The sequence below is a fragment of the Acomys minous genome (assembly GCF_964271855.1).
Source record: "Acomys minous genome assembly, chromosome: 4".
In the NCBI taxonomy this organism is placed as follows: domain Eukaryota; kingdom Metazoa; phylum Chordata; class Mammalia; order Rodentia; family Muridae; genus Acomys; species Acomys minous.
The window spans coordinates 19,833,377-19,859,208 of NC_140486.1; the positions used below are offsets into that span (position 1 = coordinate 19,833,377).

At 40.2% G+C, this 25,832-nt stretch overlaps 1 protein-coding gene across 3 annotated transcripts; it reads right to left on the reverse strand.

Moving 5' to 3' along the window:
* Window positions 1-1,414: 1,414 nt before the first annotated feature.
* RNMT (RNA guanine-7 methyltransferase) lies at window positions 1,415-25,785 on the reverse strand. 3 transcript variants are annotated; one of them, XM_084779081.1, is made up of 11 exons: window positions 25,685-25,783; window positions 18,044-18,502; window positions 16,720-16,855; window positions 15,077-15,202; window positions 12,969-13,081; window positions 10,753-10,934; window positions 10,450-10,614; window positions 8,385-8,502; window positions 4,092-4,193; window positions 3,222-3,255; window positions 1,415-2,141 (listed from the first exon to the last, which is right to left on the reverse strand). In XM_084779081.1, exons 2-11 carry the CDS (start codon window positions 18,458-18,460, stop codon window positions 2,104-2,106), a joined length of 1,431 nt encoding a protein of 476 aa, XP_084635207.1. In that variant the 5' UTR covers window positions 18,461-18,502; window positions 25,685-25,783; the 3' UTR covers window positions 1,415-2,103. The 3 variants fall into 3 exon arrangements, with proteins under 3 accessions (XP_084635207.1, XP_084635205.1, XP_084635206.1); XM_084779079.1 differs by lacking the exon at window positions 1,415-2,141 and adding an exon at window positions 2,168-2,951 and having other exon boundaries at window positions 25,685-25,785; XM_084779080.1 differs by lacking the exons at window positions 1,415-2,141; window positions 25,685-25,783 and adding exons at window positions 2,168-2,951; window positions 25,410-25,570.
* Between the last annotated feature and the right edge of the window lie 47 nt (window positions 25,786-25,832).

Below are 25,832 nucleotides of genomic sequence, written 5' to 3' on the forward strand. Positions count from 1 at the left end.
ATGCTGGGGGAAAGTCTCATTTGTTGAAAGAAACAACAGAAAGACCACTTCGCCATTCTTGTCCTCAAGAATTCATCCTGGGTCATTTAACCTCAGCAAGGAGCTGTGGAGGGGCAGAGGCTCAACAGATAAGAACAATGCAAAAGGAAAAAGGCAGCTGCTTGAACTGTTTCCTGCAGGGTGGCGTCATGGGAACCTTCCTGTGTTTTTGACTGTAATGACTACAGCTCATCTAGACCCAGTCCAGCTCTCTGGTTCCTCAGGGAAGGGCCTAAGACTCCACGTTTCTCTTCTTGTTGCTTGGGGTAACCATCAATTACTCCACCCTTTGAGCAACTCTTCTCTCCTAAAAATAGCCCCTGGGGTGGAATGGAAAGGGCAGGAAGAGACTAAAAATTAATGTATCACTTACTAACTAAGAGCATGAACTGTGACAAAGCTTTCTCTACTTGCCGTACCATCAAAATACTTAATGGTACCTTCCCCAGGAATAAATCAACCTTACGTTTCTTAGAGCAAGAACTTTGCTCCCCACACCCCCACCCCCTGCACCAGGACCAAACTTACCCTCTAATACTAAGAACAGTGATTACATAGAAACTGAGATTACGCTTTAAATTTTTTAAAAATAATCTTTATTTTATATGTGTGAATGTTCTGCCTGCATGCATGGCTATGCACTATGTGGATGCCTGGTGTCCAGGGAGGCCAGAAGTTGTCAGACTCCCTGGAACTGGAGTTACAGATGATAGTAGGCTGCCAGCTGGAGACTGAACCTGGGCCTTCTGTAAGAGCAGCCAACATTCTCAAATGCTGACCTATCTCTCTGGGTCTGAGCCTACTTTTAGAGCAAGTACTATAGATTTTTACAGAAAGCAGCATCTTTGTAAATTGTCCTTTAAATAAATGACTTTTTAAAAAAATAAATAATGGCATTTGCTTTCAAGTTTCCTGATGTATCTAAAGGCTGGCAAGTTTCTTAAATGTAAGACAGCAGTTTGTTTGGGCATCGGTTCTAGAAGTCAATGTTATAATTGACAACTTAACAAAAATTATGATGTTTGTAAGACAGCAAGTAAATATTTGGAAGGCAGGCATGCCAACCACTATACCATAATGCTCAACAAGTGAGTGTGTCAAAGGCAGTGGGCCGTGCTGTATGCAGTACCAATGCTGTAAGAGAAGAGCACGGGTTCTCCATTAGTGAGGTGTCAGCTCAAGCCTTATCTTACGGGGCTACTCCTGGTACACTTGCATATATACATTTGAAAACATTGTGTGACAGCATTATGACATGGCATTTTCATAAAATCTTAGGAAAATCTAACCATGGAATCACTGTCCAATGAAGAAACTTAAATGTACCTTAATGGCAACCTCAATAGTTGGATATATTAATTGTTATGGTGAGAAATTCTTTTTTTTTTTTTTTTTGGTTTTTCGAAACAGGGTTTCGAGAATTTCGAGAAATTCTTAAGAGAATATCAACCACACCACAATTACGCTACACTGCCACCTAAAATGTTCTATAGAGTCTCTTAATTGCAGGGTATTAGCAAATAGTTATTTTATTGAAACACTGTCAAAAATCTAGCCGGGTGGCTCTTACGACAATCTAAAATCAAATTTTAATCATACAGCTTTAGCAGTATATATTGAACACTTACACTTAAATGTATAGAACACAATTCATTTACTCTTGAAAAACACTGTAACACAACTTGAAATGAGTGCAGCATGGTGGCAAACCAGTGCTCCTTTGCCAATTTTACAGTTGTTGTAAATTCAGCTCTGTAAACACACTCAGCACATCACAGCACTGTGGAGAGGTCAGTGCTCTGACATGCCTTGCTATAGTTCTTGACAGAAGAGAGAAACAATTCTTAGAACATTACTTAAAAATAGATCTTAAAGACAAGCATTCTTCTATACACACACAATGCTAACCTGTCACAGACAGTAAATGTCAATTGTATACACTGGATGTTTTGGCAGCAGCCTACACATTTAGAACTGACTATTAAAATAAACAAACAGCTGTCAAGAGTATCTAGGATGGTTTGTTGCTCTGGAAAGATGGAGTGCTGCTCTGAGGCAACTTGCTCACTGCTGCTTCTCAAAGGCAAAAACCAAGTAGATACCTAAAGAAGTAAAGGAAAGTTCCGTTACTCGTATCATCAGGGAAACACTCTCAAGCAGCACTGAGAAAGAAAAAACATCATTAATTTTGTAAGAGCTATTATTTGAATGGTTTGGGAGCAGATATAGGATCATTTAAATATAATTTCAAACACAAATTGTACTTAGCCACTTAATACCACTAATAATGCTAGAATCTGATTTCATATACACAAATTGAAATTCAAAGTATCTGAAAGTCCAGACACTACTTAACACTCAATCAGTATTACTACTTCTCAGATTTTGCCAGTTTGAAGATCTACCTTTAAACTCCCCACCTATCTTTCCCCTCTTCAGCATTTAAATTGTGTAGCAATATATATTTGTGTTTGTTTCTTCCACTAAACCCTACAAGGCACATGTGTTTCCTTTTTAATGCCTGAAGTCCTTCCAAGTAAGTCAATGTACAATGTTTATTAAATAATATGTCTCTATTACTACTTTTGCCTTCCGTGTGACCTACACACATTGAAAGGGACAGCAGAAAGTGTGTTCAGGTTCTCAGATACCCATGGGAAAGGTTAGAACCCTTTGATCTTAACACTAAGGATCTGCAAATGAAGTCCTCTCCAGCACTCTGCAGAAGCCCAGACTTCGCACATCTGCCCAGTCTCCTCTGAAGACACCAGTCTCCTGTTACAATGTCTGTACAGCACTGTTTTCAAGCACACGCGCCATTGAGCTCTGCTTGCTCTGCTTTGCTTAGGTTCTATATTCCTCTTTTGCTGTCAACATCTGAGTGGCCAAGTGATTTCCATGGAAGGGAAATCCTAAAAGCCAAACAATTCAACAGATACTGAGATGAAGACAGAGGCAGCTGCTTATTAGCAAATGTGCTGTATGCTCATGAAAATATGTAGAATAACAGCCTAGAGATATTTGCTCTTGTCACTATGCAAATGTACAAATGGATATATATATATATGTATGTATTTCAGTGTATCACCATAAATACCAGAAACACTCTAAAATATTCAAGCTTTAATGATTCTTTAAAACAGAATCACTGAAATTGTCATTTAGCTGGATGATATACTCACTTGTAGCTTCCCATTCTGATTTACTTAAGGTTCCCTAAAATTAGAGAAGAAAAACAAAAAAATCTAATTTAATACAGAAATAAATGTAAGCTTATTTTTTAATAGAGGAGAGGTGGCAAAATCCCCTAAATTCATTGTAAAAGCAAATAAAATTATAATATACATATCTGAATACAATCAGTAAGAGTAACTTTCTGAAAATATTTAAAAATATATATATATATTCATTGTCCCTGGTAATAGGGACTAGCAAATGTTTTAGCAAGAAAACACAAATTTCTTTTTAGAACTACAAAGTATGCATCATAAAATAAAGTGCATTTGTCAAAAAATACAACATTCCAGTGTGGTAAGGTACACGTAGCTTTGCACAGGCACTGACCTCATATGCTCAAGTGTCCATTCTAGGGCCTAATGCAAGTTTGAAGAAATTATGAATAAGGAATATTCTAAGACATTAAGAGAAATGTAATATGAAAATGACTGCAGTCTTCACTAGGGCTGTTATAGCTTATCTTACTAACATCACATAATTTTTAAAAAATGTTTTTAAACAAATGAAAACACATTAGTTTCCCATCTCCATTTAAGTTCACAGAGCTTGGAATTCTGTCTCTGGAACACTAAGTTAGCAAGGACTGTGCAAGCCAAGCCTGTGATGTGTTTCCCCACCCTTAGCTGCCTCAGAAGGAGCTTTCTAAACTAGTGGCTGAAATAAGCACAGTATCAGAAGTATCACAACTCAGGGAAAACAGATAATTACTTGCGAGTTTATAATGCAGTAGGTCCAAATATTATGAACAAGTGACATAATCCAAGTCTCCATGCAGCTCATGCTCACTGCTCTGACGGTGAGAGCTGAAAACTTACCAGGGGCAGCCTTCCTTGACTGCTCTTCATGTGCTCTGCTGCATGCGCATAGTCGCCCACCTTTTCAGAGGCAAGTTTAGAGTTCTCATTCGCAGGGTACTGCTACGGAAGCAAACGCACATTCGAGTTAAGAGATCTCACTGAATTTATAACAGTTTGACAGAATAAACCACTGAGATGATAAGAATAATCCTTAAGTATTGTTTCAAAGCTACACATGCCTTTTTTTTTCTTTTAAAGTTGTTGGGGGGGGGGGGGTACCCACAGAGACCAGAGGCTCTTGGAGATGCCCAGAGGCTAGAATGACACCAGATGGTTGTGAGGCACCTGACACAGGAGCTGGGAATCAGACTCAAATCCTCCACAAGAGCAGCAAGAGCTCAATTGCCGAAGACCCATCTCTGCAGGCGCCATACATAGTTTTCACGTAAGAAAAAAGGGCGGGGAGGAAATTATCTTTAATAGCAGCCATGATGGACAACTTCTGTCATAATCTTAGAGCATCTACAACTTGGATAACTACATAATTTAATTCTCAAAAAGGGTCATTCAGCAGAAACCATCTCCATCTTCTTAACTTCTGGCAAAGGGCTTTTCTGTTATAAGTTAAAAACTATTGGGAAAAGGCAGTGTTCTAAATTACTTCACATGCTTGTTTAATTCATTTGAAGCAACATAGCCTTATACTGCAAAGTCTTTTGTCTTTAGTATCTAAGAAACTGGGCTGGATATAACCACCTAAAACCTAAATTGTCCTAAGACAGTTTCATGAGAATGATTCACAAATGTCTACTTTCCTCTTTTTTCCCCATTTTCTTTTAGGGTATGTGTATGTGTGGGCCAGAGGTCAACCTTGGATGTGATCATTACCTTAGTTTGATCTCTCACAGTTCTGGAGCTCAGGTCATTTCTGCTTCTACAATTACAGACACGAGCAACTGTGCTCAGCTACTGTATAGGTTCTAGGCTATAACTCAGGTCTTCCAACTGAGCCATCTCTTCAGCCCCTTTCCCTTTTTCCTTATAAATATCCTATAGCATACCCAGGAATTGGAAATAAAGCTATTTAGTTACTGTTTAGAGTACACTGGTTGCTGTGCTTGGTAGCATGTGCTACTCAGAGGATAGAGAAAAGAGCACTGTCTGTTCTCAGACAACCTAGATGACATAACAGGACCTTTTATGAAAAATTAAAAATAAAACACATATAAAAGCATGTGGCTTTGTGGGATTCACATATTCTTAGCATTCACAGCTTTACTTTTCACCCAATCTTAATAAAGGCAACTTTAAAATCTTTCTGAGTTTCAAGCTCTTGATTTTAGTGTCACCACATCACACAGCTTCACAACTTTACTGTGACTGGCTCTCACTCATTCTGTTGTCATCCAGTCTACAGCTCCACCATGAGCTGTTCTGCACATCTGTAGGCATTTCATCCTTTACTGACAGATGACCCAAATAATTGGTAAGAGCTACACATCTGCCCTCTCCATCACCACCATCATCATCCTTACTAAATGTTTAAGTGAGCACTTCTCAAAGGAATTACTCTTCCACAAGTGCTTCCCAACAAAGTTCCCCTGAAAACAGAAGGTGGGTGTCAGACCCCTGGGATCCTAGGTTCTTGGCCCTTAGCTTCCCAGTCGGCCTTCGTCCTCTGAGTACTATGGGAACTAGCAAAGGTCCAGTGCTGAAGGTCTGGGCCAGCCAAAGGCTGCATGCTTCAGAAGACTTTGCAAATACCAAGAACCCCTTAAAATATCTGATCTGGACGGGGACACCAAGAATACAGCCATTCTTCCCACCCTTGGTCTCACTATCCCTCCAAACCATCCTGCATAGCCCACAAAAGCAACAACATCCGTCACAGGCGCATAGGAAGTTAATCAAGAAGAAACAAAACACTTTCCCTAACAGCAAGCTATTTCTGATTATGCTCCTACACAGCCAGGGTCATAGCCTTAAGGGCAGGATGAAGGAGAAGGCAAACTGAAAATGCAGTGTGCTTACCAGCAACACTTCGAACACCCCATTTCCTCATGCCTCTGTCTACATCCTCGCTGCCTTCCTCCTTTTTATATTCTACTCACTGTACTTTGAATATTTCTTCTCTTTTGCGCCCACTCTTATGCTGTACTGGATTCACTGCCTATGTGTTGGTCTCATTAAAAACAAAAAACAAAAAACCCTAAGATCCTGGTTCTCTTGTTACCTAGTATCTAAATACATTTTAAAGCAGTAATAGAACCCGCTGTTTATAAACTGAAAGAAAACAATGTTGAATGTGCATGTACAGCTCATCAGAAAAGGCAATGTGCAAGCATGTGAGGAAGGACAGCCACCTCTTTTCCTTTCTACCTCAGGACAAAAAAGCCAAGCTCCTACCCTAATACAAAGCCAATAAAAACATTCATAATTCTAAAATATGGGACACATATAAAACATTCTTAATTCAAAAATACAGGATGTATAACTGATAAATTATTAAGTACAGGTTTCAAAAGTCAACCAGAATGTCAAGATGCTCCCATTGGACAATGCAGGGGAGTAACTATGGTGCAACTTCAACAGCACGGCACCATCCATGAAAGCCCAATTACCTAACAGCTATGTGACCCTGAACCACACTCTATTCCTTAGGCTGCCTGATTTAAAAAGAAAAGTGATTGCTTTGTTTCTTTCATGGGTTGAGTATAAGCAAGACAGGCTAGGCTTTAAGTACTTAAAGGAGTATTCTATGTTGATGGACCTCACACCCGGAGCCCAGCACTCAGGAGAAGCAAGAGGACTGCTACAAGTTTGAAGGTCATCTGCTCTACATAATGACAAGTTTGAAGGTCATCTGCTCTACATAATGACTTCCAGGCCAACTAGTACCACAGAATAAGACCTCATCTCATAGCAAGATAAACAAACAAAAATCCTGCAAGAAAAACCCAAACAACAACAAAGAGAAATCAATATTCTAAACTAAATGGACCATCTTACAGAGTGTATGATAGAATTTTAACAAAAACAAGCACACTGAATATTTAAATCTGCTTAATAAGAGGAAAGGGGAAAACAACCAATAACCGCAGTCTCTCACGGCTGCCCACGCCGCGCGCACACACACACACACACACATGTAGGGGGGTGAGGTGGGGAGGTGGGGGGATACGGGGTAGGGGGATGGGACATACATGACACAGAAGTTCTGGGAGGCACATGTCTGCGCATCCAGAAGAACTGGCCTGGAGCAAGAGTGAAGTCAAGACATGTCCAAACCCCAAAAATCTCATCTTGAATCCAGCAGGTAAGGATTGCTCCCTCCCTGTCCTTACCTTCATATCCTGGTACACACAATCTTGCCTTGCACCGCCACCTCCAACAACACTGGAGGTAGTCATATAGCCTGGTGACCAGGTTTCCTTATAAGGACATCTCCAGCTAGCACCTGGAATTCCTCTCCATGCAAATTAAGCATTCCCCGCACCTCAGGCCCAGGCAATGAGGTACACTGATCCCCAAAACCCCTTACCCACTTCCCCAGGGTTTATATAGCCCTTATTCCCCCAATAAAGGGGAGCTGTACTGGAAGAGCTGTATCAGAGAAGGCTTTCTGCCCTCCCAGCTGGCCCACACACCTGCCTGGCTAAACTTCATTCCTTTGAGTCCAACATCCTTACACACCGTGCCTGGACACCACTAAGGGAAGAGACAGGACCCTGGCTGCGGGACAACAGAGTTAAGCAGCCTTGACCTTAGAATACGGCAAATTACCAAAATGTCACCAAAGTCATCATAGAACTAAATTCTACCTTGGTACGCACTTGCTCCCTAAGCCCTGGCCAGGAGGGCCCTAAACTACTGGCCTGGTCATAAGAGAACTGTTCTAGTTAGGGAAGTCTCAATTTTACTCAGAAACATGCCTGTCACAGCAAGGACACAGGTACCACTACAGGTAAGCATCGAATAGGCAGAGGTTGGAGTGCTCTCAATATACTACCAGAGCACAGGCAAAATTCTTTCCAGCCCACAATGCCAATGGTCTTGGGGTTGAGAAGCCTTATTTTAAAGTAGGACTACCTAGGAGACAATTGATTAGAGTAGTACTTATTCACTCACCAAGTGAACATCCCTTACGGAGGAGTCTGTTATCACCTCCGTTCCAGCAGGTAGAGCATCTGCACACCTCTAACCTGCACAATGCAGCTACCTGCACAATGTCTGAAGACCTTTGAAAACAGCCCAGAATTCCAAACATATTCCCCATGTCCTAGAATCGTTATACTTTTTCTGTATACGTACCTCCAGGGCCTGCATTCGTTTTAAGAGCATTTTGTTTTCATTGTTCTTAATTTTTTCTTCATAGAATTCCAGAAATGTTTTTTTATAGATTAGCTTCATATTATACTTCTTTGCCATTCTGTACAAAAAAGATTAATGGAAACCCTTTCAAATGTTTCTAATTTCTTTTTTAAAATTATCTCATCACATTTATGTGTATGTGGGTGGTCATGGTGATCAGAGTATAACTTGAAGGCACTGGTTCTCTTCCTCCGTGACCTGGGTCCCAGGGATTGAACTCAGGCACTCAGCAAGTGCCTTTCCTCACTGAACTATCTCTCTGGTATTTTAATGTCATACAGTTTACTCTTTAAGTGACAGCAGTGACATGTGGGTTTAATTAAGAAAGCTATTTACTTGTGTTGAACAGAGTAAGACAAATGAAGGGTGAGTTAGCAACTTACACACCAATGAAGAAACAAGCATCCCAAAGGCCCATAAGCTTGCAGACAAGCCTTCCTTCAGTGTGACAAACAGTTCATGGAAAAAAGGGTCATACAGAGCACTGCTCCATAAATTCTACTCTATTTACATCCCCTACATCTTTTTCAAATATTCATTCTCATCTCCTGCATTCTCTGGTAAGATAAACTACTATTTTCCATCAAAAGTATATGTAGTGGCTTCTTTGCAGAGTTTAACACAACTTCTAAATGTTAAGGTTTTGAAGTTTGTTCCAGAACCTACTTACTTCTCTGTACCAACTACATGGAATGTTGGATGCTGTCTGGAGTACAAAGAACCGTATTTGAGCAATCTGAATGGATTTTTCAATAAATTAATTACATTACTGTTTTGTCTATTAATTAAATGGGGAAAAGCCATCTCAACCTCAACATCTCTAGACTTAACATTTAGATCACCAAATGCTTGCACAAATAAAACATCATTTTAAAAATGATATACTAGGGTGTAGCCATGGATTTTCTCGGTGAAACCATTGTGCCTCTCATCGCCCCCCCCCCCCCCAGCCCCACTGCCCTTGCCTGGCTCAGGCCCAGGAAGGAGGGACACCAACAGGGTTTCTCCTTGTACTTCCGTAGCTGCCCATGATGAGCCACGCCCTTTGGTTCTTGCCCACTATGTGGCATACTGCTGATAGGGTCCCTTTTCCTGCCCACTATGTGACATACTGCAGATAAGGTCCCTTTTCCATCCCCTCAACTGCGGAACCTGGCCCAAGACCCTTTCATTACAGTAACTCATGAAAACACTAGACTGAAATAATCACCAGCCAAATCTAGAAAAAGACCCCCTGCTTCCTCAGTTAATACTCAAAAGAGAAAATGTTTGTTTTCAAAAGGTACAAAATAAAATCTGGTCATCTGCATATAGCCTCCATCTTTTATTATACTCTCGTGGCAGGGAAATCCTGCAGATTAAGGTACATATCACAAAGTCTTGAGGCCACATAATAAAGTTCAGTCCTTCAATTTCTTCTGTGCTTGCATGCAGTTCACCAGAATTCTTGGCAATTAATATGCATGGGGGATGGAGTTGGGCTCACCCATGAGTCAGGACTTTATAATCAACCTGTAGGAAGCTGCACACGGTGGTGCACGCCTGTAATCCCAGCACTAGAGGGCAGAGGCAAGTAGATCTCTGTAAGTACAGGGCTAGCCTGGTCTACATAGCAAGTTCCAAGACAGCCACGACTACATAACAGAGACCCTATCTCAAAAAAAATGAAAGGTAAGAAAAAAAGAAAAGAAAAAACAAAACAAACAGAACCATTGGGCTACTCCACAGGCAATTTCATAGCTAGAGGATCTTGGACTTATGAATACTCATTTTTATATTATCACGTTGTATCTGATACCTGTAGGGTCAGTTGTCTCCTGCCTTGAGTAGAAGCAGTTGGCTCCCTTTTCTTAGGAAAGAAAGTTATTTAAAGTGGACACCACTTTAAAAGCTAAGGCTTTTTCTTGGGGTTGCATTTAAAATACAGTATGAATAGAATACTAATTTTGTCCCCTAGGATAAGGGATGAGGGGAAAGAAAAAGCAACAGATCAAGACATTCTTACTCAGTTAGCAATGGAAAATAGACCAAGAATTCAGGAACATCCACAACACCTTCCAAGTTGAAGTCATATTTGCAGCCAAATAAAGGATAATTTCCTTTCTTCTGGAATTTCACAGTGTATATTTCATTTCCAAATGATTCTGTTTCTGAAGCTTCAAGGCGTCTTCTATTAGGTTATTCCATAACCAAAATAAAAGAATTATGTTAATACTTTTGATCCTATCAATCATATCATACATGTGAAAAAATACATGATAACAATTTTAAAGTACCTAACTAATTTTAATGGATTCAAGTTACTTACATCAGTTCGAAGCTATTGGGAGTGGTACCAATAAAATAGCCCCCAAGGTTAAGTCTTCCACAAGCATTTCTAAGCATCATATCAGCCTGCTCCAAGGACTCAAAGGAGTAATGACAAGCAAACTGACAGCTACAGATGTCAAAGTACATTTTTGGATCATGGAATTTTTCAACCAAAAGTTCCTGTAACAAATGTAAATGGGTTAATATTCCAAACTAACACAAGGCAGGGTAAGTTTTTAGTAAATTACTACAATTTAGGGTTCTTAACGTAGACCTACCCTGACAGTGACCCAGAGTTTTCATCAATCTTTGATTTAGTCTTTCTCTTCTCACGTATAGCAAGAAGCATTTTTAAAAAGGTATTTTAGCCTTAACCTATAAAGACCTTGCAGGTCTGAGTAGATAGCACAAATGCAAGTGAGGGAACAAAGACTGCACCAGAGGGCTCACTGGCGAGCCAGCATAGCCTAGCCAAGGGTCTCCAGGCCCCTGCGAGAAACTCTGCCTCAGAAAACAGAGCAGTACCCAATGTAAGCACGTGTACCCCACTCTCCTACCAAACATACGTATAAAACAATCATAATTTTCATTTTCATGGTGATTGAAAAATGTGATTTTTTAAAACATGATCCTGAAATCATGTTAAAAATATTGGTCCAGAGAGAGACTCAGTAGGTAAAAGTGCTTGCCTTGCAAGCCTGACAGCCTGAGTCTGGGTCCCTGGGATACAGGTAACCTAGGATATGGTAGGATGTGTCAGGAGCCCCATCATTCTCAGATAAGGTGGACACACGAGAATGCTCAGGAAGCTCACAGGCTGGGGTGTAATGAAGAGCAGCAAACGAGACAGGCTTTTCCTCAAACAAAGTGGAAGGTGAAGACTGAGCTGGAGGCCCTGACCTGGCAGCTGCGTCACAGATGAGCAACTCCCACCCTCCTCACCCCCACACTGTACTCACAAACACAAAAATAACTAAAATGCTGTAGAACATTTCAGTTGGTCCTGAGAGCTAAAATAAACTGACACTTAACAATGACTTGGGTAACTAAAACAAAAAAACATTCACCCTTGGCACCTAAAAGAAATAGTACTTAAGTTTTCACCTTTTAAGCAGCATAATTTTTTTTATCATTTTCAAGGCTGCAATCAAAATATGACTAAGTAGGTACTACTTAAATGTTTTTTAATATAAAATTTAAAGACAAAGAATATCAAGTTCCCAGGAAGACATCAACTCAGCTCAGAATGTCAAAGAATCAACAGAAAGTGTAAAACACGATTCCACTGTGATAGGAAACCATCCTAATAAATTACACTGTGACAGGAAACCATCCTTATAAATTACAGGTGAACAAAACACACTTTTAAGTCCAGGCCTACTGCATAATAAAGCAGCCCTTCCCAGCCTCAGGTTCCCCAACAATGAACTCAACCAGTGATGGACTAACGATGAGAGGAAGATTTATTTTTTAAATGAATCTGCAGACTTCTTTTCCTTCATGCTTATTTCCTAAACAATACAGTGTGACAACTAGTAACACAGCATTTTCACTGTATTAGGTACAATAGCAAAATCATCTGAACATGTTTTTAAAGTGTGTATGAGTATGTACGTAGTTATCCACAAATACTATGCCATTTCATATAAGGGACTTGGTGCTTCTGTAGACTCTGGGGCTCCTGGAACCAATTCCCTAGAGACACTAAAGGATCCTATTAGAAAACAAATCTTGCCCAAATAAAAAACAACAAAGTGATTTCAAAATATCCAATTATTAAATGTAAAACTTTCCTAAAAGTACCCCAGATTTATTATAGCAGAATTTCTAGTAGAAATTAAAAATGCATGCCTTAAGATTTTTAATGTTTCAACTCACATTTTAACAAATGAGTCAGTTTTTAAAATGGAAGATGTAGCATGCACAAGGCCCTGCATTTGATGTGAAAGGGAAAGAAAATTTAAAAGATGAGGCTACAGAAATGGCTCAGCAGTGAAGAGCACTGGCTGCTCTTGTAGAGGACACAGGTTGGATGCCCAGAACCCACATGGCAACTTCTAACTGTACCTAATTCCACTTCCAGGGGATTTAATACCCTCTTCTAGCCGCCACAGGTAGCAGATATACATGTGATGCACACTAATATATAATTAGGCAAACATTAATACATATAAAATAAATAAATCTAAAATTTAAACAACAAAAACGCTGTACCTTTGAACAGTCAGCAGTTATAAATTCTGCACTAAAAATATAGTCATTATCGCGACGACATCTCATGTCTTCATAACGCTGTTGACATTGTTTCATAGAAACATCAGCAATATCTGGAAGGGCAAAGGGTGTCAGTAAATGTCAACACAGAATAGCAACCTGACTGATAAACTGTGGCATGAAATCCAGGTGGAAGATGTTGTGAGGCTCTATAGAGTTCCTTTTAAACGAAAACTTTGTTTGCTTTGTTTCAGTGCACATGTCCAACTACATTCCATACAGAACAAGCAGCTTCTCGGGTCCTGGAGAGACGCTTTCCTAACTACTTACACTAACCAAGTGCTAGGATGATCAAGTTTAGCATCACTATCTTATGTGTGAAAGTCAAAGGACAGCTTTCAGAATGGGTTCTCTCTCTATATCTTGGCTTCTCAGGACTTGTCAAGCTTAGACAGCAAGGGTTTTTATGCACTGCCCCACTATTTAAATGCTCATTCAAAATATGAGGCAGAAAACTTAGATTCCAATTGGAACTATAAAATCCAACACCATCTATAAGCTCATTTTGTGAAATAGCAAGTTACTGTTTTCATACTGAAAGCTTCTTGTTCTGGCTATGAGGTTTGCACTAGTGACAGGAAAGCAATGACGGGTAAAGACAGCTCTGGTCACCCATGCAAAGCAGCAGCATCAAGTGCTGCTGTGGAGGTGTCCTGTGTTCGTCACTACCACACAGCAGTGAGGAAGGCCATTTTCATTTAGAAATTCCTTCATAAAGCCATAGGAACTCAGTCCTGGCCTGAGTCCAACCTCTGAGCATCACCATGATGAATTAAGCAGACTTTTCCTGTTACGAGCAGCACCTGGCACAGCTATGAGTTGCAAACTGATAGTAGTATGCCATTACCAAGTCTTTTGAATTTGAAAGGATGGCTATCAAGCTCCGACTATCATACAGGTATTTTGCATATGAACAAGATTATTTCAAGGGACACAATGCACAGTACTTATTGCCAAAGATAAAATTTGACGCCCCCCCCCTGCCCCCGCCCCCAAAATAACAATTCTGAGGGAAAAAAGAAACTTGAATCAACCACTTTTGTGACTAGTGATATCTTGATGTCAGGCACAAGATAACTCCAGTGAACAGAATTTTCCAGGTATTTTAAAACCATTCTGAAAATATAAGACAGACCAAATGAGTCTGAAAGTAAGGGGATATGTAGCATTGTCAGTAAGGCTTCAGATTCCACATCATGACTAACCTTACAGAAGTGCCATTTGCTCACATCTCAGCAATAACCATAATTATCTGAAAAGGCTAATAGTACCTTTCATTTACAACTCTTATTCACCAAAATAAAATGACCTGTTAAATGTAGAGACATTTGTCTTCTAAGTCAACTTGCCAGAATTCTCATTAAACTTTATTTGTATAAATTAAAAATCACAACCTCAATTTTTAACACGGTCAAGCATCAATAGCTAAAGCCACACACATAAAATTATTAGTTCTTTAGGGTTTGTTTTTGTTTGTTTGTTTGTTTGTTTGTTTTGGTTGTTGTTGGTTGGTTAGTTGGTTTTGGGGGGGTGTGTATATGGTTCATCAAAAATTTTTTAAGAAAACCATGATTTGAGAAGTACTTTTAGAGACGACATGTTGTACTTCCTGTGACCCATCAAACAGAAAGAATACAATGCCTAGTGGGAATAATTAATATTAATAATAATAATAATAATAATAATAATAATAATAATAATAATAATAAAAATACTATGTCCTTCCTTTGGGGAAGGGCAAGTTAACATTAGCAGCATTACAAAACCACCAGAAAAGACTGAATTAATTTTTCAAAACACCTATGATATGCATGGGTCCCAGGGAAAAGGTGCCATAAGGTATCTGAGCATCACGTTGCCAAGGCGACCTTTTGAGTTTCTCATTTACCTAACTGAGCAAAATAATTCTGATCTTTAAGACGTTAGTTATTGTTACCACTGTGACTGTGCATGTGTGAGTGAGCAAGGGAGAGACCGTGCACCAGCATTCTCCCTTCCGCTGCCCCCACCCCCAAAATAACTCTTTACCATGGCAAGATCTGTCTTACCAGCACACACTAGTCTGCTAATTCTCCCCTTCCTCCACTTGAGCAAATCTCCACCTTTGCCACATCCCAGGTCCAGAACTGTGATGTCACGATTTTTTCTTTGTCGTACTTTTTCTAAGAATTCCCCTAAAACAGGGAAAAATCAATTATAATGCATTTCCTCTATTTTTTACTACAGAAACTTCTTTAAAATCTACTAACTTCTGCCTGACAAAGCACATGGACAATAACACATTAATGTATAGTTAATTTGTAATTTGGTATTCCAAAAAGGAACAGAGTAACTAACTTGATCCTTTATTATTAAAGAGCACGTATACTGTTTTACAAGATTAAAATGGTTTTTTGAAGGATACTTTCAAAACCTGGATCAGTATTAAGTAGATGACATTTAAGTTCTAATTTTAAAAAAGCTTTAACATCTGTGGTAAGAGAAAACTAACTTGTATTTCTTAGCGCTCTCTCCGTCTTCCCGTTGCCCAGTGTTGGCTCCTTACACATTTATGCTGCAGTAGCTACGGGACGATAATAATAACTGATTCTTACTCTCTATAGTTCAAAATAGTGTACTACCTTTAGCCTCTAGAAGTCAAACAGTTTAAAAGGCTTACTAATAGGCTGTGATAAATGAACCATTCAGCAGTACTAAAATGATACAATACTGAATATTACGCTTGTTTTCCCTATTACTCTGTGCTTAATACTTTATAATTTGTGTGTATGCTATTTGGGTAGCTAAAATATTCAGTACAAATATTTCTGCCTTCCAATGCAGGTATGAAAGTAGTTTCGACAGAAGCATAAATATCCTATATTTAAATCTGTCAGGAATATTATACTTATTCACCAAAATTATAAAATGATCCATTAAATGTAGATACATTTGTCAAAGTCGACTTGCCAAAATTTCCATTAAACTTTACTTACATAAGAAAAAAGCCTTAAAATAAACTCTTAAAATTTCTCCAAACTTACATACAAGTCTGATTTAACTAGACAGAGAAAGCAGTATTTACATTCTAAGTCATAGTTTGTCTACTCATGTCCATTTTAATTTTAAAGGTGAGTTTCTATAGATAAGACGTTAGCTCTAAAGCTGCAGGTCTTTATCAATCCTCAAAATAAACAGTATTTCCCCGAAGAAATCACTAAGAGAGGCTCCATGCTACCTAATGGCGCACAGGTAGACCGTAACACTGGCATTCCCTTCACACAATAAAAACTCAGTGTTCAGTCCACTAAAGCTATTAGTAAGACAGCTATGTAATAGTCTTGGGTAACATTAACTCAAAGTATAAAGGACACACTGCCAATTGAAATCCCATTTAACTTAGTATCAACTAAACATCATGAAAACCCCATACGATTAACCCCAAACAGTAAAATAATTTATCTCAAGGGTCCACTTTTGGCTCTCTAGCTTTTTAAAGCCAAAGTGTGATCACAAAGTGAAGAATAAATGATGACCTTCAGAGCCAAAAGCAAAGAAAGGGCTGCAGATACAGCAGAGCTGCAGAGCCCTTTCAATCAATGCACCCTTTGGTTCAATGTCCAGCACTGTGAAAAGTAATTAAATAAAAATTTAAATCTTACACCAAAAGGGCAAAAAAAAAAAAAAAAAAAAAAAAACCACCCAAACATACCAATAAGAATACTTTTAATCCAATTATTAAAGTTTCTTAGATAAAAAATCCGACTTTGACTACGCTTCTCCAAACCGACTTCCTGAAGCTCATTATAGTGGGCAGCCACAGTGGAGCTGTGTCCTTCCTCTAGTTTCTGAAACAGAAAGAACAGAATCCAGGGTCAGAGCATCACCTGAGGCCTCAGGCCACCTGACGTACGGACCAAGTGAGCGCAGCTGATGGGAACTTCACAGAGCAATGGCTGAACCCCAGAACGGCACCACGCTTCACTGGGCTAAGAAGGATCTCCTTGATTCTTTATGAAGTGTCCCCAGCTTAAGGTCTGTGCCATGATCCTCACCTATATAACTTAAGGCTAAATGTTTTAAGAAAGCTATTATACTTTCCTATCCATAGTAAATTATTGTTATGATTACATAATGCATTTCTAGGAATTAGATTACACTCAACATCAGTGATATTATTACACATTATTAATCTAATGCAACAATTTTTCATCTGCATTTAGTAAACCCTAAGCTAAAAATTCCATAGTAGGTAAAGGCCTTCAGCTTCTGCTATCTCTGTTTTCAAAGCACCTAATTCTTTTCTTACTTTACATATCAAATTTAAGGGTAAAATTTTACTTGAAAAAAAAAATCTGGCAATATAAGTTAAAAACCCAAGTTTAACATATAAGCTTACCTTTTTACAAGCACACCATTGGTGAAAGCCTGGCCTGCTACTTTCTTCTTCAAGCCTGATAGCAAAATGTTACTAATTTGTAAAGCACTCCTTCTCTCCACCCCAGATTCAGCCTCAGCATCCTTTCCAATATGGTAAATGCTTGTTATTCCCTGCTCTGTCTCAGCCTTTTGCATTAACTTAACCAAAATTATATGAAATAGCTATATTAACCAGACCAGAAGCTGGAAACCATTATAGTTTACCACATTAATAAAGGAGAATAAAGCCCGGCACAATTTTGACATTTATTACTTTATGTGATTGTCTGGCTACTTGAAACACCCAATAAAAAAGGACAAAGAGTCTATCAACTAGGCCACACACAGCCATCTATTAAAAACACTAGTAAAAAGCACACTACAGAAACTGGCTTTCATGGCTCTGGTCAAACAAGAGTTTCAAGATAATATGAAAATTATCCCAGCACAATTTTCACCCTAGTAAAATCTTAACTTTAGGAGTTAAGAGTCTAGTGATAAGATTATACTTATTTAAAAGAAAACCATTCTTAAACTGTTTGCTTAAATGTATGTCCACAGCTGATGCATACTCCAGCTTAGCACAATGAATTAAAAATAAAACACATGCAGCATACTCTGCGCTTTTCTCCAACATCCTCGGATTGCAGTTTTCTCTTTCTCTGGGTGAACTCTCCAGAGGAAGGCTCATCTTCTGATACGTCATCACTTTCCAGCTTCCTCTTCTTTGAAACGCCTCCATCATCATCAGAGTGTTTCTCCTCTAAGATGATCTCAACATCAAGCTTTCTTTTCTTGGATGGAGAGCCTGCCACATGACTGGAATTCTGCTCTACAACATCATCTTCAGACTCTCTGCTCAGTTCTGCTTGATCTACTTGCTGGCATGCAGGTGTCTTTCCAGAAAGCCTCGGGCCAGATGCAGCGGCCGTTTCATTAACACGCAGAGGAGACTCTGTTTCTGAATCTACGGACACTTGTGCCTTTTCAAAAGACATCTTTTCATATTTCTCTGCTTTCGCAGGACTTTCCATTTCTGGTTACTTGAGCTGACAGCAAAACTTCAAGCATCAACACTGCAACAGTTTTTGAAAAAGGTGTTACTTATAAACACTAATGCTAAGACTCTAAGACAATCTGAGTCACGCAGGCATGTCTAACCTGTAGCCCAGAACCACTTATGGCCATTCATTATAGCTATGAATGTGGCCCAACTCAGAAACCATAAGCTGAACAGTGTCAGTCTCAAGCGTAAACTTTGTAGATGACAACTGCTTCATAATGTCAAAAGGCTGTGCACACTGGGACTGAAAATAAATGGGTATATATGCATTAGTTATAAATATAGCGTTTTATAGATATAGTATTTTATAAATATATAGAACTAAGTTAGAATTCCTCCAAACCCAATTTTACTTATGAAAGTCACAGTGTACATAAGTTAAGACACACAAGCACAGGTTTGACATCTGAAATCTAAACTTCTTGGAGTAGCCACCAAATATATATACTCCATTAACAAGCAGCTCTGATCAAGAATTAAACCCAAACACTATTCCTCCTACTTCATGTATATTAATTTTTATAGACACAAATGTTAGAATATACTTACTAAGTTCTTTGAACTAAGCTGTTTAATTATTAGAACTGTTAAGACATTGCTTTGGTATTTGAATATGAAATTATTCCCCCATAGGCTTTGGTGTTTAATGCCTGGTTCCCACTTAGTGGTGCTATTTTGGGAGATTCTGGAAATCTGAGAACATGGGGACTAGTTTGGAGCAAGTAAGTCACTGAAGAGATACCACTGAAAGTTAAGCCCATCCTTGATAACATCCTCTCTGCCTCATGTCCATCACTAGGAAATGAAGCTCCTTACTCACACACTACTGTGGACCGGGTACTCTGCCCAAGGGCAAGGGGCCAAACAATCACAACCTGAAATGAATAATACAAGCCAAAGTAATCCTCCTTCTCTTAAACTGCCTTCTCTGACATCTGGTCAGTAATACAAAAGTAACTAAGAGTAGTACCAGAGAAGTGGTGTTGCCATGCTGTGACTAGCTGGCAATGTGCTGCAGACACAGTTGAACTGACTTGGAGATCTTGAAACAACATATATATGTAGGCCTAGTATGTTGTAACACAGTAATTTGATCAAACTTCATGTTTTTGCTCTTGATTCTCACTGTCAAGCTGGTAAGACGCAGCTACTACAATGTGAGCACGGTTGCAGTTGCCTTTAGCCCCAGCACTTCGGTGGCAAAGATCGGAGGCTCTCTGTGAGTTGGAGCCAGGTCTACATAGAGTTGCAGGCCAGCTAGGGCTACACAGTAAGACCACATCTCAAAAAGCAAAAACAACAAAAAAGCATGAAACAGCTGAATGTTGACACTTCTTTCACTAGATCAGTCTGTTGGTTTTAAACTCAGCCTGTAACATTCTTGGCTGAGCAGAGCTTTACGAAGTCTCTATTCGAGTACAATCCGAATGGCCTGTGGCCCAATTCCCCAAAGCAGCTTTGTTCCCACCTGCGCCCTTGAAGCCTGGCCTCACTGTATGTAGCCTGTTGGCATTCTAATCTTCTGAGTTCCCACCACAATTACCATGTGCTTTTCCTTTTACCTTACAGGGTCTCACAGCATAGGGCCAGCCTTGAGTGTCAAAAAACTCTGAAATTAAGACTTCTAGACAGCACTGAACTGCTACCTCAGGGGACTGAGACTGGGCTACGTGCATTTGCATTATCAAACAGTCATGGAACTTTGGGGCTGGAGCAAAGTAATACTGTTTGTGAAATTCCCATACCAGTTTGTGTGGAATGCTTGGCTGGCAGCTGGTAGCACTATTCTGGGAGCTTCCAGAGACTTGAGGAGGTACAGGCTGTTTGGAGGAAATATGTAACTTATACCTGGTTACCAGTATTTCCTTCTTGACTACTGTGAGGTAAAACTATCTTCTCCTTTATACATTCTCACAAGCATAACATCTTGCCTTACCCAAGGGCCCAGAACGATATTCTACCTTACCACAAGCCCCAAATCACCAAAACCAAACAGTATGGCCTGAAATCTCCTAAATTGTGAGTTGAAATAAATCTTCCCTTTTTATAAGTTGCTCCCTTAGGTACTCTGACTACTCTGTAAGTGGAAATAGCGTTAGAACAGCTTGAAGACTCAGCCTTCAATGTAACCAACATCAAATCTCTTTCAAATATGTTCTGAGATATTATGTATAAAATGGGAAGAAGAGGAGGAGCAGGAGGAAGAGGAGGAAAGCAGTAACCTATAAGAAAGCGACTGTTGCAGTCTACTCACTCACTCAGCTAGTTTGTAGTACAATGTGAACTATCTTCACTAAATTTACCCCTTAAACACTTCTACTATAATATCAAACTATGTTACTGAAATAAATGGAAAAGGGAAACCAAACTCAAAACAATCGGAGACCCTGGAATTTCAGGCCCTACAAGTAATGAAGACCTGTGGCGGCCTGAGTGAGAATGGGCCCCGTAGGCTCATATATTTGAATGCTTGACTTCAGTTGGTGCTAGAGCTTGGAAAGGATTAAAGGGCGTGGCCTCAGTGGAGGAGTGTGTCACCATGGGTGGGCTTTAGAGTTTCAAAAAGCCTGCCTATCTGTAAATAGCACTCTGCCTTGTGCTTGTCAAACAAGACGTACTCTCAGCTCTTGCTCCAGAACTCTGCCTGCCTGCCTCCTGCTGCCACCATGCTTCCTGACAATGATACTCTTGGACTCTAACTCTCTGAAACTGCAAGCCCCAAACAACTTCTTTTAAAAGTTCCCTTGGTCACAGTGTCTCATCACAGCAATAGAAAAGTGACTAAAGAAGAGGTAAATTACTTTTAAAGACCTTTTGCACAAAGAAAAGGTGAAATTATTTATATGAGGAGGTACAAACAAGTCATTAGACACTGGGAAGAATTTCAGCAGAACATTAGCTTTCACTATCTACTACTCAGAGTAAAAGAATAGCAAAATATGTCACACACGAACAATTGAATCAGAGAACAAAACAAAATCAACTAGGAAAATAACTCACAAAGTAGCTAGTATATAAATGGGTATCAAGGAAAATTGGTCATCGAATTATGAAAACCCTTACTTCTCTGCCATTTTCTGCCTAGAAAAAAAATGTATTTTTACAATCATAAAACCATGTGTAATATTATCCTTAACTGTAATTATTGCCTCAAATCAATACTGGTATTTAAGGGTGAATTTTATTCTTAGTCTATACTTCCACAAATTAGCTGTCCTAAAAGCATTTAAGCTAACATGATGGCTAAGAATGTCTAGAATTGTGTCAAATAACTCAATGATACAGCACTTTACCTGCTACACAAGAAAGCAATCGCTCTTACCTCAAAGAGGATAAGAAAGCCAAAATTGTGTGACAATGGCTAAGGGACACAGATTGAGGTTACTAAAGTTCCGTCTTTTTCTAACATGGTAACATTTCCAGTAAGTTTTATAGTAACAGAAGAAAGAAATCATAAATCCAGACACTTCTCAATTACACTGGTGGAAGCGCGAGGTAGGCAGATCACAGAAAACTAAGGAAATCTCAGCTATACGACCCAGATGCTATCTGACAGAATCCTCAGCCTTTTAGTTGATCAGAACCAGGAATCTGTACATTCCAGAGGATTTACCTAATGGTCACAAAAACGTTAGGTCACATGTAGAGAAGAATAAATGGCAAGAAAGGGAACTAAAGATGGGCCAAAATAATTAGGGTCTAGACTTGTAACATTCCATCTTATCTGAATCAATGAAATTCTAAAAAAAATATCACCAAAATTCTAAAAACCAGCCAACAGCTGTGTAGTCGCAGCGTCTTTCCAGGAAAGAGTCTGCTCATGCAATCATACTCTAGGCTCTGGGTTCAATCCCTGGCTTTGCATCAATAATTATGACAAAACTATCAGCAATAACAATAAAATGTCCTGATAGAACAATGGAGAAGGGAATTCATGGTAAAAGTAGACTTCGTATTTCGATCTGGCTGCAATCATAATGTGAATTGTATCACAGAAATCAAGATAGTCAAAAGGGAATAGCTCTCCATCTATCAAATTGCTGAGCCAGTGAACACCAAGAGAGGAGAGAGAGAAGGGAGAGAGGGAAAGGGTGAAGGGAGGAGGGAAGAGAGGGAGAGAAGAGGTGGAGGAAGAGAAGCAAGGTGCATGAACATCTCCCCTAGGAATCTTATGCCTAGGGAAAGGAGCAAGCCAAAGGGAGCAAGACCACCTTAAAGGAAGCCAGGCTGCATTATTTCTTGCCTTCTATTTAAACCTTACCCTCATTTCAGGATTCACAAAGACGGAAGGGAAGTCAATCTCCTTTTTCTGCTTTTCATTATAAATCTGCCTCTTTTCAACAGTAATTAAAACAGCATGGTACTAGCAGAGCAATAGGCTGGTTGATGAATGGAATCAAATCGAAGACCCAGAAATGAATCCACACACATATGGTCACTTGATTTTTGACAAAAAAGCCAAATCTATTCAATGGAAAAAGGACAGCATCTTCAACAAATGGTGCTGGTCTAACTGGATGTCTACATGTAGAAAAATGCAATTAGATCCATATTTATCACCATGCACAAAACTTAAGTCCAGATGAATTAAAGACCTCAACATAAAACCAGAGACACTAAATCGGTTAGAAGAAAAAGTGGAGAAGAGCCTGGAACACATTGGCACAGGAGACAACTTCTTGAACAGAACACCAACAGCCCAGGCCTTAAAGTCAACAATTGATAATGGGACCTCATGAGGCTGAAAAGCTTCTGTAAGGCCGGAGACACTGTCAACAGAACAAAGCGACAGCCTACAGACTGGGAAAAGATCTTCACCAACCCTACATATGACAAAGGCTAATATCCAAAATATATAAAGAACTCAAGAAATTAAACACCACCAAATCAAATAATTCAATTAAGAAATGGGGCTCAGAACCAAGCAGAGAATTCTCAACAGAGGAATATTGAATGGCCGACAAACATTTAAAGAAATGCTCACCGTCTTTAGTCATCAGAGAAATGCAAATCAAAAAACTCTGAGATTCCATCTTAGACCTGTCAGAATGACTAAGATCAGAAATTCAGGTGACACCACATGCTGGTGAGGATGTGGAGAAAGAGAAACGCTCCTACATTGCTGGTGGGAATGCAAACTTGTAAAACCACTTTGGAAATCTATCTGGCACTATCTCAGAAAACTGGGAATAGGGCTTCCTCAAGACCCAGCTATTCCACTCCTTGGAATATATCCAGAAAATGTTCCACCACACAACAAGGACATATGCTCAACCATATTCATAGTGGCCTTATTCATAATAGCCAGAACCTGGAAACAGCCTAAATGTCCCTCAGTCAAAGAATGGATAAAGAAACTGTGGTACATTTACACTATGGAATACTACTCAGCTATTAAAAACAAGGAAATCTTGAAAATTGTGGACAAATGGATGGAACTATAAATGTTCATACTGAGTGAGTTAACCCAGAAGCAGAACGACTCACACAGTATATACTCACTTATAATTGGACACCAGCCCAAGAGGCATGTCCCATGAAAGTCTTCACTTACCAGGAAATTGGGATAGTTCTGAGGACATCCTATTGGGATGCTAGGTGAGAGAAGTATGGGAGAATGGGAGAAAAGGAGGATCCAGAGGGTTCTAGAAACCTACAAGAACATCATGATGGGCGGATCTGGGCCCAGGGGTTCTGCTCAAACTACTGTACCACGCAAGGACACTACGTGCAGTAAACATTGAACCCCCACCCAGATCAAGCCAATGGACAGGACATTCTCCACAGTTGAGTGGAGAGTGAGGACTGACTCGGACATGAGCTCTGGTGCCCCATATTTGACCACTTCCCCGTGGTGGGGAGGCCTGGTGGCACTCAGAGAAAGAATAAGCAGGCTACCACGGTGAGACTTCAGAACCTATGACCATATAGTGGGGGAGGAGGTCCCTACTCGGTCACAGAGGGGGAGGGGAATAGGGTGAAAGTGGGAGGGAGGGAGGAAGGGAAGGATACAAGGGATGGGATAACAACTGAGATGTAATCTGAATAAAGTAATTAAATAAAAAATAAAACAAATCTGGCTCTTTTAATTGGCTTATTGAGGTGACTGAACCATACTTGTTGGGGAGTGTGCATGCCATGATCGTAGGTTCAGTAATGACTCTAAAGGAAATTATTTTTCTTCCTCATTTCACTTTGTGCCTGATAGCTACTGGTCAAAAATGACCTCGGTGGTCAACCTTGACTGTCTGTCTATAACAGGGTGCAAGACAGTGAAACAGAAAGGAAGAAAGCGGCTCTCCAACTAAATTCATCTGTTCCCCTCGCCGGCCCAACCTTTTACTCAACCTCTGGTTCAGGTTACTATTGGCACTGCTCCAGATTGAACAAGCTGGCCCATCCCTCAACACAGCCCTTCCGCCAGAGCAGAAACAAACACTGGAGCGTCTCCTCCCTGGGCTACTGTGGTCTGGAGGTGCGATAGCGCCCACCGTCTCAAGACAAACAGTCCCACACTGTTTCCTTCCGGCTCCGGGCACAATAAATGGAGGCGGGAGGCTAACTGGTAGTGATAAGTTTAACAGTGTGCTTGCTGCGATAAGAAATGACATAAGTTGTCCACCTGGACATAATAAGCATAATGTAAAATGAGTGACATAACCCAATACCTCATTGGTTAAGAGGGGGTCCAACTCCTCCCACCATAGATAAGGTATATAAGCTGAGTACAAGACCACATCAGGCCGTGATGCCTGAAGACCATGTCACTATGGGGATTCAAGTTGGACACACGCGTCCCGAAGTCCAAAGACCCGCGGGAGATCAGACCAGACCAGACTAGACCAGACCGGGGCCCAGACTTGGAAAAGGAAGCCCACTGTGGACCCCCTCAGCACACCGGGACAGATCGCGAGCCTTACCTGTGAAGCAAGCCACCAACCAAACTACAGCTGGCCTCAGCAGGCTAGGAGAGGTACCCGAATGTCTGAGTGAAGTGTGCTGAGTGTGTGACTAGTAAAGCACCTGTAAAATCTCAATACTCGTCTGCTTGCGGTTCTTCCTTCCCTCGACTAGCGACACTAATGGGAATCGAGCCGGCCCAAGAGTCCGGGCGTTCGGTCTGTCTTTGCTCTCAGCGCGCAAGATTAAAGACAAAGAAGCAAGGGAAGGCCAGAACGCCGAACGCCATACTCACCCACAGTCATCCACGATTCTGTTTGCGGAAACGCCGGCCGGCGCCACGCGTGCCTTGTTGCGTCACTTCCGGGGAGTGCGCCGGGGACTAGTAAGTAACTCGAAGGCCAGACTTGGAGCGCGACTTCCTCGGCGTCCGAACTACGAGT